This window comes from Salvia hispanica, chromosome 3, assembly GCF_029641045.1.
Source record: "Salvia hispanica isolate PSC_SH4W2 chromosome 3, Shi_PSC_v1, whole genome shotgun sequence".
Taxonomy (NCBI): domain Eukaryota; kingdom Viridiplantae; phylum Streptophyta; class Magnoliopsida; order Lamiales; family Lamiaceae; genus Salvia; species Salvia hispanica.
Genome location: NC_142694.1, coordinates 32883591 through 32896024, shown reverse-complemented (window position 1 = coordinate 32896024; position 12434 = coordinate 32883591). Strand labels below are relative to the sequence as shown.

The following is a 12434-nucleotide window of genomic DNA, read 5'->3' as shown; positions in this document are numbered from 1 at the left end:
AGATTTATAACAGTACACTTTCCTGCACACACACAAATTTAATATTAATATTTAACATTTATGATCACATATTACTAGTACATGTATATGTTTATCTATTACTATAATTTTCAATAATTCAAACTAAATATATAAAGGCACGATTTAATAAATATTAGTATTACTCTATACAATACTGATAGAAACTTAACTAATAATAAAATATACTAAAATATTAAATAATACTTATATTTTTTTATTTAAAACTATTTATATATATTCAATTATCATCTTAACGATTAATATATCCTCTATAACACACTTAGTATCTCTACACTAAGAATGACGATATAATATGTAATGATAATAAAATATGCTAATATGCAGAATAATGCATGTTTCGGGTTAGGGATGTCACAATTTAACTAGAGATGGAATAAGATACGAGAGATAATAAAATACATAGGTGAAGAGACACTAAGCAGTAATTAGAATAAAGTAATAAGCTTAAATGCGTTGCCTTTTTGGAAAAAATGGAATAACTCAATTATTGTAGGAAAAAAGAATATGATTCAACTACCGTGGAACAAATGAATTCTAGTAAAACTATTTTAACCGAAAATTACGTATTTGAAAACTAAAAGAGTCTCGAAGAATAGACTATGGATCTTATCTACGGGCACGTAATTTCTTGGTTTTGACATGGAGCACCAAGGCTAGCAAACTCCCCAAAACACACAAACCACCCCAAATCAAAAAGGTTGTTTGGTAGCATCTCCCTCCTACACAATTCTCTTGCCCATCAATTCTCCCTTTCTTGTAGAGCAATGCTGCAAAATCCCCAAACAGAAATGAACCAATGGGTATATTCGACACCAAAATATTGTGATTAACTCCAAAATTGACCGTCCCAAACAGCTCCCTAGTTGCTGATATGGATATTGAGGTTATTGCACCACTGCAGATTCCTACAACCGCCGTGCTCGTGTATAATGCAAAGTCCTGTTTGCTTATCACTAGAAGAAAAAAGGCCCCGCACATAGGCGCCGTCATCGCCCCCATCGCGCTCGCTGTTGATATTTTCTTGGTCGATCTGATAACGAGCGTAACATACACAGCAAAAGGAAGTTAGATGATAATACTATAGGTGTCTATGTGAAATACTCCCCCGTCCCTGAAATTTTGTCACATTTTTCCATTTCTGTCCGTCCCACAAAATTTGTAACATTTCACTTTTTACTATTTTTAGTAGTACACCTCACATTCCACTAACTTATGCTCACTCACATTTTATTACTCCCTCTGTCCTAGATAATTTGACTCAGTATTCCATTTCGGTCCGTCCCGGACCCATTTCACTTTTACCATTTTTGGTAGTGGACCTCATATTCCACTAACTCATTTATACTCACATTTTATTAAAAAACTAATATATAAAAATAGGACCCACATCTCACTAACTATTTCAGCCCACTTTACATTTCTTAAAACCCGTGCCCAGTCAAAGTGAGTTGAATTATCCGGGACGGAGAGAGTATAAAACTAATACTTTAAAAGTAGGACTCATCGCCAACTTTTTCAATCCAATGATCACGTTGCATGATTGCATCTTTGCTTTTGCATTTATTCAAACACATTCAATTCATTAAAATTAATAGGAGTAATTTATTTTGATTTTTCAATTTTAAAATCAGAGCAACACTATGCATGGAAGGGAAATCATACGTACTTGGAGAAGAAGTAGTCGAGGAGAGAAGGGAAGAAGCGGCCGAAGAAGCTAAACGCAGAAGATAACGAAACCAGAGAGGAAATCCCCAAACAGCCCCTGGATTCCGCAATCTGCCCTAGATTGTTCAAGTACACCAATCCCAGCGTCGCCCCACACAAATACACCAAATAGTACACCCAGAATTCCCCTCTTTTCACCATCTTCAATGGCGGAATCTCAATCTCAATTCCCCAAATTTCCCCATCCTTATCGGCCAATCTCTCCTCATCCTGCGCCACCTCAATCAAACACTTGTGCTGCACCGCCTCCGCGATCTCCTCCGCCGCCGGCGTCGCCAGCGGCAGCACCAGCAGCGCCGCGATCCCGCCGAGGACCGCCGCAGGCGGAATCGCCCTGGGAATCAAGCTCGTAGCCACCGCGAATCCTCCTGTAACCACCGTGATCACCAACATCGCCACGAATCCGGCCACCAGCCTCCTCGATTTTCCGGCGTCGGCCTCTCTCGTGAGCGGCGCCGCCGCGAGGCACGCGATTAACGGAAAAATTGCATTCAGGAGGAGGAAATCCTTCGCTCGATCCGAGGCGACGGCGACGGCGGCGGTGTAGATCTTCGCGCTCAATCCGACGTAGCTGGAGGAGATCCCGACGGCGATCTGGCGATCGAGCGGGAAATTGCGGATGGCGAGGATGTAGGAGACGGTGTTGATCCAGCAGATGCTGTTGCCGGCGACGACGGTGAGGAGGAAGACGTGCCAGTAGGAGAGGGACTCGATTTTGCCGGCGAGGAAGAGGAACTGCACGCCGTAGCCGGCGGCGCCGAGAGCCGAGCCGATGAGGAGGACGAGCCAGAGAGGGAGGCGCGCCGCGGCGACGCCGGATATCCAGCCGAGGAGCTTGCCGGCGTCGGAGGCGAAGGCGAGGTTGTTGAGCTGGAGCTGCGAGATGGAGAGGATCCGCTTCAGCTCCGACGAGTACGCCGGAAAATTCGAATTCGTGCCGTTGATTGACTGGAGCCACACGGCGGCGATGAGGCCGAGCCAGTGCCGAGCCATCGCCGCCAAAAATGTGACTTTGTTTTTAATTTTTTATTCTCTTAATTTTTTATATTAGTTTACTGTATATATATAGAGTAGTAGTATAAATTAAGAAAGGTGTATAATTTTGTAAATTTTTCACTAGGACTCAAAGAGGTCAAGAATTTTCCTTGCAATAGAGATTTAAAGTAGGAAAATGGAGGAATCAAGGAACTAAAAACTCTATAGATTCCAATAGTTATGTGTTTCCTTAATTGCAAAATTTATTAATATAATTATACGATATAATTATGTGAAGTAAGGTTGTAAATAAAGAAATATACTGTAATCAATAATATCAATGGAGATAATTTAATGAATTTAGTAACTTAGTTTTTCATGGAAAAAATTAAAAAATGACATTTGCCTTTTTTATTTAACAAAATATGTCATGATCTTTTTTTTTTAGTTATGACATCACATTTACAACTTTATTCTTCTTATGTAGTCGCTCGTAACATAATGCTCGTGTTGAAATTCTTACTTATATTCAATGATATATTTCGTTATACATGTTTTATTTCCATTGAATATATGGAAAATAGTTAAAGTTGACAGAATTTAGGCTAAAGATCTCTTCCACTTTTGATAAAAGTTTATTTCTTTACTAATTTATTGTTTTTGGGAATAGTAAATTCGACGAATAATAGAAAAATAGCCTCTCTAGAAAAATAGTCACTTTTACCATTTTTATTTGTCCATATAAAATTGGTAGTAGGTAATTTGCATTTAAATGAACTACATAAATATACTATATCAACTTGCGTGCAATGTATTCCTCATAGAGGTGGGTATTCGATCGGTTAACCGACCCCAAAATTCCATCAAAAAACTAACCGTAAGACTATGTTTATCGGTGGGGTGGGTCGACCGCCACCTCACCCCACCTTTAAAAAAAAAATAAAAAATCAATAATATTGTCTCAATCTCAAGTAGACCACGGTCTCTCTCCACCCAAACACCAACCAGGCGGTCTCCATTCCATCATCCAATGAGATTGTGCCAAATGGCACAATCTCATTGGTTGATATATATATACTTTTAAATTAATATATCTTTAATATAAAATATTATAAAATTATAAAAATTATATCAAAATTCATAATTTTTCTTCCTCTATAAATAGAGACCACATTTGCTATAGTTTGCACACAAAAAAAAATATCTCTTTCCTCCTCCTATAATCTTCTTGTTTGATAAAATTTCATATTTTTAAGCTTACTTTGTTGCTAACTATGGATGATGATGAGAATAATATATTCTCCGATTCCCCAAATTTCTATCCTTCCCAAAACTACAACCCTTCCCAAAATTTTAATCCTTCTCAAGATTATTTCCCTAGTTTTGATGATTTTCCAAATTCTGATCAATTCCAAAATTCATTTCAAAACCAACATTCAAGCCAAGTCATATCACCAACCAACTTGAGTGCTTCAAACACTCCACATGATTGGAGTGAGCAAGAAGACATGTCATTAATGTCTGCTTATTGTTTCGTGAGCAGGGATGCAATTGTTGGCACCAACCAAACTAATGCCCATCTATGGCAAAAGGTTCTTGATCAATATGAGGAAGCAAGAAAAGAAAATCCAGGAATGGGCCAACAAAGAAGTTTAGAGTCATTGAGACAACGCTACAAACGACTCAACACAAATGTCACAAAGTGGATTGCTGCATACAAAAAAGCACATGATCGAGCTACAAGTGGCCAATCTAAAGAGGACATTGAGAAAGCCGCTCAACAACTGTATGGTAAGAGAAAATTTACTCACCATAAGGTGTTTGAGGAGGTGATGAGATACAATCCTAAGTGGGAATTGAAATTGAATAGTACTGGTTCAACGCGTTTCCAGCCAGATGAAGATAGTCTTGAAGAAAGTCGTGGGAGCTCAAAAAGGTCGAGGACTAGTGAGGAAGGAGGACCTCAAATTGACTCCATTCCTGAGAGTCGTTCTTCAACATTGCAGCGTCCTACCGGAAGAGATCAAGCTAAGAGTAAGGCTAAAAGAAGAGGCAAAGAAGTTGCAACGTCTTCATATACAATCCCTAATGATTTCACTGCAGCACTGCGTGAAATGAGAGTTACACGTGAAAGGGAATGTGATATTCAAGAACGGAAGATCAAAGCAGCTAGTGATATTCAGGAACGGAACATCAAGGCAGCTATCCTTACTCCGCTGATGGCTAGGAGGGACTTAACTCCAGAAGAAGAAACGTTGAAACGCAATCTAATAGCAGAATTATTTGGGAATTGATCGTAGTTTATCTGTTTTCAATGTATGTTTCTTATTATGCAAATTTCAACTTCTGTTGCTTAGTGTGTAATCTTCAATTTCTGTTGCTTAGTATGTAATCTTTAATTTATGTTGCTTATGTAATTTCCAGTTTATGTGATAAGCCCTTCAATCAAAGTATGACTACATGACATTACAAGTGGGGGTGGAATCCAATGACATCCCATGTGATCACGAAAATCAAAGTGTGACTATATGACAAGTCATTTTCTATCAAGTGGGGGTGGAATCCAATGACAACCCATGTGATCACGAAAATCAAAGTATGGCTACATGACAAGGCATTTTCTATCACAAATGGTGGTGGAATCTAATGACATCCCATGTGATCACGAAAATCAAAGTATGGCTACATGACAAGGCATTTTCTATCACAAGTGGTGGTGGAATCCAATGATAACCCATGTGATCACGAAAATCAAAGTATGGCTACATGACAAGGCATTTTCTATCACAAATGGTGGTGGAATCTAATGACATCCCATGTGATCACGAAAATCAAAGTATGGCTACATGACAAGGCATTTTCTATCACAAGTGGTGGTGGAATCCAATGATAACCCATGTGATCACGAAAATCAAAGTGTGACTATATGACAAGTCATTTTCTATCAAGTGGGGGTGGAATCCAATGACAACCCATGTGATCACGAAAATCAAAGTATGATTACATGACAAGTCATTTTCTATCACAAGTGGTGGTGGAATCCAAGGACAACCCATGTGATCACAAATGATAGTAGTGGAATCCTATGCTCAACAAATTACTTCTATATATTTACTTATATGCTTCAAGAAAATTATACACAAATCCTCTCACGATTATTGAGCCAACTCTCCCTAAAAAATGTCATCAAGTTCTAATTTTGAAGCTTTCAATCTTCTTGAAGACAATGAATGGGAAGAAAAAATTGTTGAACAAAATCAGCAACTCGATCAACTAATCGAGGATATAGCTATTTGGCCAACAACCTTGCCTTCACAACCTACAACCCAGACGGCTAGAGCTAAAAGGAGATACATTGAAAGGAAACGCGAAGAGGGTCATGATATTATTTTCGAGCAGTACTTTGCTGAAGATCCAATCTATCCTCCAGATATTTTTCGAACAAGGTATCGCATGCGAAAACCTTTGTTCGAAAAAATAATGAACAAGCTCATCGACACCGACAACTTTTTTGTGCAGAAGCGTGATGCTACCGGTCGACTTGGTATGTCTGCAATTCAGAAATGTACAGCAGCGATGAGGATGTTGGCCTACGGGGCGGCGGCCGACTTGCACGACGAATATTTGAGAATGAGCGCACAACTCATTCGCAAATCTCTCATCAAGTTCGTTGAAGGTGTAATCTCTAACTTCGGCGATGAGTACTTGCGAAAGCCCACCGAAGAAGACTTGGCAAGACTTCTGCATATTGGAGAACAACGTGGGTTTCCAGGCATGTTGGGTAGTATTGACTGCATGCATTGGGAATGGAAGAATTGTCCCACTGCATGGGCTGGACAATATGCCGGAAGAAGCGGGAATCCGACAATCATCTTGGAAGCAGTAGCATCTCAAGATTTGTGGATATGGCATGCTTTTTTTGGAACTCCAGGTTCGAGAAATGATATTAATGTGCTTGATCAATCTCCTGTTTTTGATGATATTTTGGAAGGTCGAGCACCGAAGGTCAATTACATAGTAAATGGCCAGGAAAAAAATATGGGATATTATCTCACTGATGGCATATATCCTCAATGGGCGGCGTTTGTCAAATCTATACCAGGTCCACAAACGATGAGGCACAAGTTGTTTGCTCGACATCAAGAGTCTGCGCGAAAAGATGTTGAACGAGCTTTTGGTGTTTTGCAAGCTCGTTTTGCTTTTATCAAATGTCCATGTCTTATTTGGGATCGTGATATTATGGGGAAGATAATGATTGCTTGCATAATCTTGCACAATATGATAGTGGAAGACGAAAGAAGCACATATTCGAACTATTGTGATCCAGCAGAATTTATTCAAGATCGACTTGGACAAAGTAGTCATGAGAATGGAGATGGAGATGCGAATAATGATTTCATATATTCTACGAATAGAATTGCGAGTCTAGCTTCTTACATGAAAAACAAAGCCCAACTTCAAAACAGAGAAGCTCACAAAGCTCTGCGAGACGATTTGGTTGAGCATATATGGGCAAAATTCGGCAATTGCAATTGAATGTCTAGTTTTCATCTTATGTATGAGCACCAATTATGTATTTTAAATTTTATATTTCAATTATTGTAATGTATATTTTTTTTTGTTTGTTTTTATAATTTTTAGTTTGTCATTTATTACGTTTTTCTATAAATTTACAATAATAAGTATTTCATGTATTAATAATATTATTAAAAAATAATATAAAAATAAATATATAATAGTGTGGTTGGGTGGTTGGGGTGGTCATTGATAAACCATGAAAATGTGGGTGGTTGGGTTGGATAAATATTGATGATGTGGAAGATGATGTGGAGGAGATAGAAATAAATTAAATATTGAAAAAGTGGCTGGTTGGGTTGGGTTGGGTGGTTGCTGATAAACATAGTCTAACCGACCCGATCTTCGGTTCGGTTACTTAATTAACCGACTCGGTTAGAACCGGTCGGTTATCGGTTATAACCGAACTAACCGAATTGGTTTATACTAGTTTTAACATACTAGTTTTTACACACTTTATTAACTTTAAGAGATCTTATTTTTAAAATAATGTTTAGACACTTGACTTAAAGATATTTGAGAGTGACACAAATTAAAATTGACTTTTTTTAACATTGCAATATGACTTATGAGACTTTAATAAAATTTGGAAGTAAATCACAATTTCTTCTATTATGACAAAATTTGGAAGTAAATCACAATTTCTTCTATTGTGACAAAATTTGGAAGTAAATTACAATTTCTTCTATTGTGACAAAATTTGAAAGTATATTACAATTTCTTCTATTATTAATTAACAATATAATAAAAATTAAAATTATTTATGGTTTTAACTTTTACCTTGTTATCTAGTTTTATTATTATTATTATTATTATTATTATTATTATTATTATTATTATTATTATTATTATTATTATATATCTATTTACAAGTAATACATAAATTGTTTAGGCATATTAAAAGACTTAAACTTTACATGATCTATAATTTAAAAACTTTTCTCCAATAATAAGTGAAGGGTTATTCAATATTTAACATAGTAATGCTTAAGCACTTTATTGACTTTGAGATATAAATTTATAAGTATAATACTATAATTGATAGTGACACAAATTAAAATGGACTTTTTTGACATTGCAATACAAGACTTTGACAAAATTTAGATATAAATTACAATTTCTTCCATTGTGACAAAGTTTGAAAATAAATTATAATTTCTTCTAGTATTAAATAAACATATAACCGATAACCGATCGGTTATAACCGGTAACCGACTTAGAGCAAAAACGTATAACCGGTACCGAATCGATAACCGTAAATGTCAGTTATCGGACCGGTTTCGGTCAGTTCTCGGTTAACCGATTAACCGAACCAATACATTTTTTTAATAATTACAATATGCGACCAATTTGTGCATGTATAAACTTCATATAATATCCTAGCACAGAATTGTAATATCAAAAAAATTCATAAATGATACTTGTGTTAAAAAAATACTACGAGATGAATATGATTACTCACCCTTAATGGTTTTAAAGTGCAAAAATAGTCGGTTGAGTCGTTGAGATACTTCAAACGTGATTTTTTTTATGTCCAGGTCCCTAAAACATGATTTCCTACTTCATGGACTAAAAGGTGCGAACCTTATTTTCCATGGATCAATTTTGAAGTTTACTTTTCTAGTACTTGCTAGTTAAGTATAGTTATGGACGAATCACGATAATATGTTTGGTGCAAATTTAATTAGCATAAGTGTGATGGTTTTTCGTGTAGAATGGGACAAACTTTATTGTTAATGGTTGTATGCATTGAATTCGGATTATTGACATAGATGATTCATATTATGTGGCATTCAAATTAAATATGTATAGAGATCTTATTTTTATCACATTCTTGTACCAGAGAACCTTTATTCCAAGAATCAGGCTATGATAAATTAACCTAAATGAAGAGGAAACATGAACTTAGTACTATATATGTTTAATCCCCTATGGCTTGATGATTTTAATTCCTTAAACGTTTATTTGGTTAGTAGGAGTACTTTTTAGATTGTATGTTATGCAGGTTGGACCTTCTCAAAGTTGTTGTGTGAACAGCGCCTCATCTATAATTTGCTTAGAACGTATGTAATCTACTCGATATATTATTTCTCTAACCATTAATGTTATAACTTAACACCTCTCATTCATGTTAGTATAACTTAACAACTAATTAATTTTTCAAGAATATAGAATTTATAACAAAAAAAAAATTATATAAAATTAAAATAAAAGGAAAAATTACCCCATTTTTGCCAAAAATGTATGCATACGATTTGTGACTTGTGAGTATATGTGCAGATTAGTCATTTAACTTTTGAATTGAATTCTTCTGATTAACTACACGAAGACTAGATTCCAAGAATGAGCTCCAAACATACTGCTATGTTTCTGGGTAAAATTTTGTCGAATTCTTCGTCTAAATTCTCCACTTTTGCCGTCGCTTCTCCACATTATCAATCATTTCTTGTACCAAGATCCAATTTTGATAACAAAATTAGACACTTTTCAGCTTATCCCAGATTCGATTTCGAATCATTGCGTGAAGCCGTTACTCTGTTTCGGGAGATGCTGAGAATGCGGCCGCGCCCTTCCGCCTCTAATTTCACGAAATTGTTGGGTGTTGTGGTCAAGATGCAACACTACCATGTTGCCCTCCATCTGTTCGACGAAATGCTTAAAAGCGATGCTCCTCTAAATCACTACACCTTGAATATTGCGATCGATTGCTTCTGCCGCCTGAAAAGACCGGATTTCGGGTTTGCGGTTTTAGGCAGTTTTTTCAAGCGCGGGTTCGAGCCTACTGTGGTGACCTTTAACACCCTCATCAAAGGGCTTATGTTGGTTCGAAAGATCGAAGAGGCTGCACGACTGTTGGGGAAGTTGTCGGCCGAGAAACTGTGCGATCCCAATGAACGCACGTATAATGCTATGATCAACGGGTTATGCAAAGCTGGAGCTACTTTCAAGGCGCTTGAATTGCTCAATCTATTGGAAAACGAAAGCTGCAAACCTGATGTTTATGCTTACAATATCGTTATTGATGGTCTATGCAAGGATGGAAAAGTGGATGATGCTCTCCAACTCTTCTCCACTCTCCGTGATAAGGGGATATCACCCAATGTTGTGACCTATAATTCAATAATCGAAACGCTATGTCATTATAATAGAGGGAACGAGGCTGAAGACGTGGTGAAGGAGATGCTGGCTAAAAATGTCTACCCAAATGTGGTTACCTATAGTGTTTTTGTAGATTCTCTTTGCAGAGAGGGGAGGATGGGAGAGGCGGAGCGTATGTTGGTCATTATGAAGCAAAATGATGTTCAACCCGACATTGTCACATACATTAGCTTGATTAATGGATATTGTATCCGTGGAGACATGGATGAAGCTGAAAACGTTTTCCAATTGGCAGAGAAATCTGGCATCAAGGCTGATTTTGCAACCTATTGTATCTTAATGAGTGGGTACTGCAAAAAAGGGCGAGTGGATGAAGTTTCACGCCTTTTTGCTATGGTTCGTGCCAAAGGGTTTGAACACGATGTGGTTTCCTATACCATAATGATTGAGGCCTTATTTCGTGAAGGAAAATGTGAAGATGGCTTCAAATTATTCAGAGAGATGGAAGCTCGTCGAGTGTCTCCTGATGTAAAGACATACACTGTCTTGTTGGATGGTTTATGCAGAGCTAATTGTATCAATGAAGCATTTTCGATGCTACATACCATGGAAGACAAAGGCGTGATTCCAAATATAGTAACATATTGTGTCCTCATCGAGGGATTGTGCAAAAATGATAAAGTTTCGCAAGCAAGGGATGTGTTCGACGAACTTCCATCCAAAGGTTTGCAGCCCAACGTTGTAACATATACGGTTCTTGTTGGTGCGTATTGCAAACGGAGGCAGATGGATGAGGCGAAGGATTTGATGACGCGGATGGTAAGCAGCGGTTGCTTACCCGACACTGTGACGTACAATGTTTTTGTGCAAGGTCTTCTCAAGTGGAACAAGATCGACGATGCGATTCCGTTGTTGGAAGAGATGGATTCAAGGGGATTCAAGCTCAACTCCGCCACTTTTTCTATGCTGATTGAACCTCTGCAAAGAGAAGGCAAAGATAAGGCTCTCTTTGATATAGTGAAGAAGCTTGTACCAAAGGACATTTGGTCTTGATTGAAACTGGTTAAATGACATTAACTATGGATTTTGAATGTGAGAATGTAAAATTAAACCTTTTGTATTTTATTTTTTAATGTTGATAAAATTTGGATATATGTAGTTATAATTCATGTTTCATTTGAATATGAGATTGATAGGATCAGATTAATAGATATAAGTTTTGATAATTCTATTTCACTAAAAATTCTCTTATTCTTCGGCTTGATTCCATCTTGAATTCAAGTTTTGTTGATTTTTGAGTAGAGGAGGTGATCCTATAGGAATGCATTTTCTCTCTTTGTCAAGTATGTCAACTCTTGAACAATTTTTTTAATTTTTGCACAGAGATAGAAATTTAAGTTGACTTTTAAGACAGAAATTCGTACAAGGAAAGAGAATGAGAGGAATTCGCATAAAGAAAGAAAAAGCAATGACGTGGCAGGATACATGGAGTACATGCATTGTTTTCAAATTAATTATATCACTTATTTTGCAAAAGAGAGAAAAACGTTAACTTACGTAGCTTTAAAATACTAGAAAGTCGTATTAAATATGATTATTTTTTTATTGAGGTTGGGCGTATAAGGGGGACGTTGATAAATGAGAAGAGTCTAGGCAAAAGCCTAGAACCGGCTAAGATAGAAAAGGAAAAATGGTGAAGTCGAAGAAGTTATATCTTGGAGAGTCACTTTAGTCAAATTTATCTTACTTATCCAAAGAGCCTAAATTACAACCTTAAGAGTAGATCTTTCGGATCTTAGATCTTTAATCACATCGTAATAGAGGAGAGTGTAGATTTCGAGCAAGCCTATGATAAACTATGTATGACTTGATGATTTGAGAGTGACACCATGAGTTTGTAATTCTTGATTCTTTCTTCTTGATTGGGGACAAACGAGTGTTTATGTAACAGCCCGCCCTCCTAGAGTACGATACATGCGGCGGCTGCTACCCGAAACCGACTCCAAAGAAGTAAACAC

The 12434-nt window shown here is 36.9% G+C and overlaps 3 protein-coding genes across 3 annotated transcripts; 2 read left to right on the top strand and 1 right to left on the bottom strand.

The window, feature by feature from the left end:
* Positions 1 to 574: 574 nt before the first annotated feature.
* LOC125213432 (protein NUCLEAR FUSION DEFECTIVE 4-like) lies at positions 575 to 2782 on the bottom strand. Its single transcript, XM_048113983.2, has 2 exons — positions 1709 to 2782; positions 575 to 1072 (listed from the first exon to the last, which is right to left on the bottom strand). The coding sequence occupies exons 1-2, from the start codon at positions 2758 to 2760 to the stop codon at positions 649 to 651; spliced, it is 1476 nt and encodes a 491-aa protein (XP_047969940.1). The 5' UTR covers positions 2761 to 2782; the 3' UTR covers positions 575 to 648.
* A 1234-nt stretch (positions 2783 to 4016) lies between these two features.
* On the top strand, positions 4017 to 5178 carry LOC148930592 (uncharacterized). Its single transcript, XM_089068793.1, has one exon. It carries the CDS (start codon positions 4017 to 4019, stop codon positions 5034 to 5036), a length of 1020 nt encoding a protein of 339 aa, XP_088924919.1. The 3' UTR covers positions 5037 to 5178.
* Positions 5179 to 9622: 4444 nt separating this feature from the next.
* On the top strand, positions 9623 to 11568 carry LOC125213431 (uncharacterized). Its single transcript, XM_048113982.2, has one exon. It carries the CDS (start codon positions 9661 to 9663, stop codon positions 11467 to 11469), a length of 1809 nt encoding a protein of 602 aa, XP_047969939.1. The 5' UTR covers positions 9623 to 9660; the 3' UTR covers positions 11470 to 11568.
* The last annotated feature ends 866 nt before the right edge of the window (positions 11569 to 12434 follow it).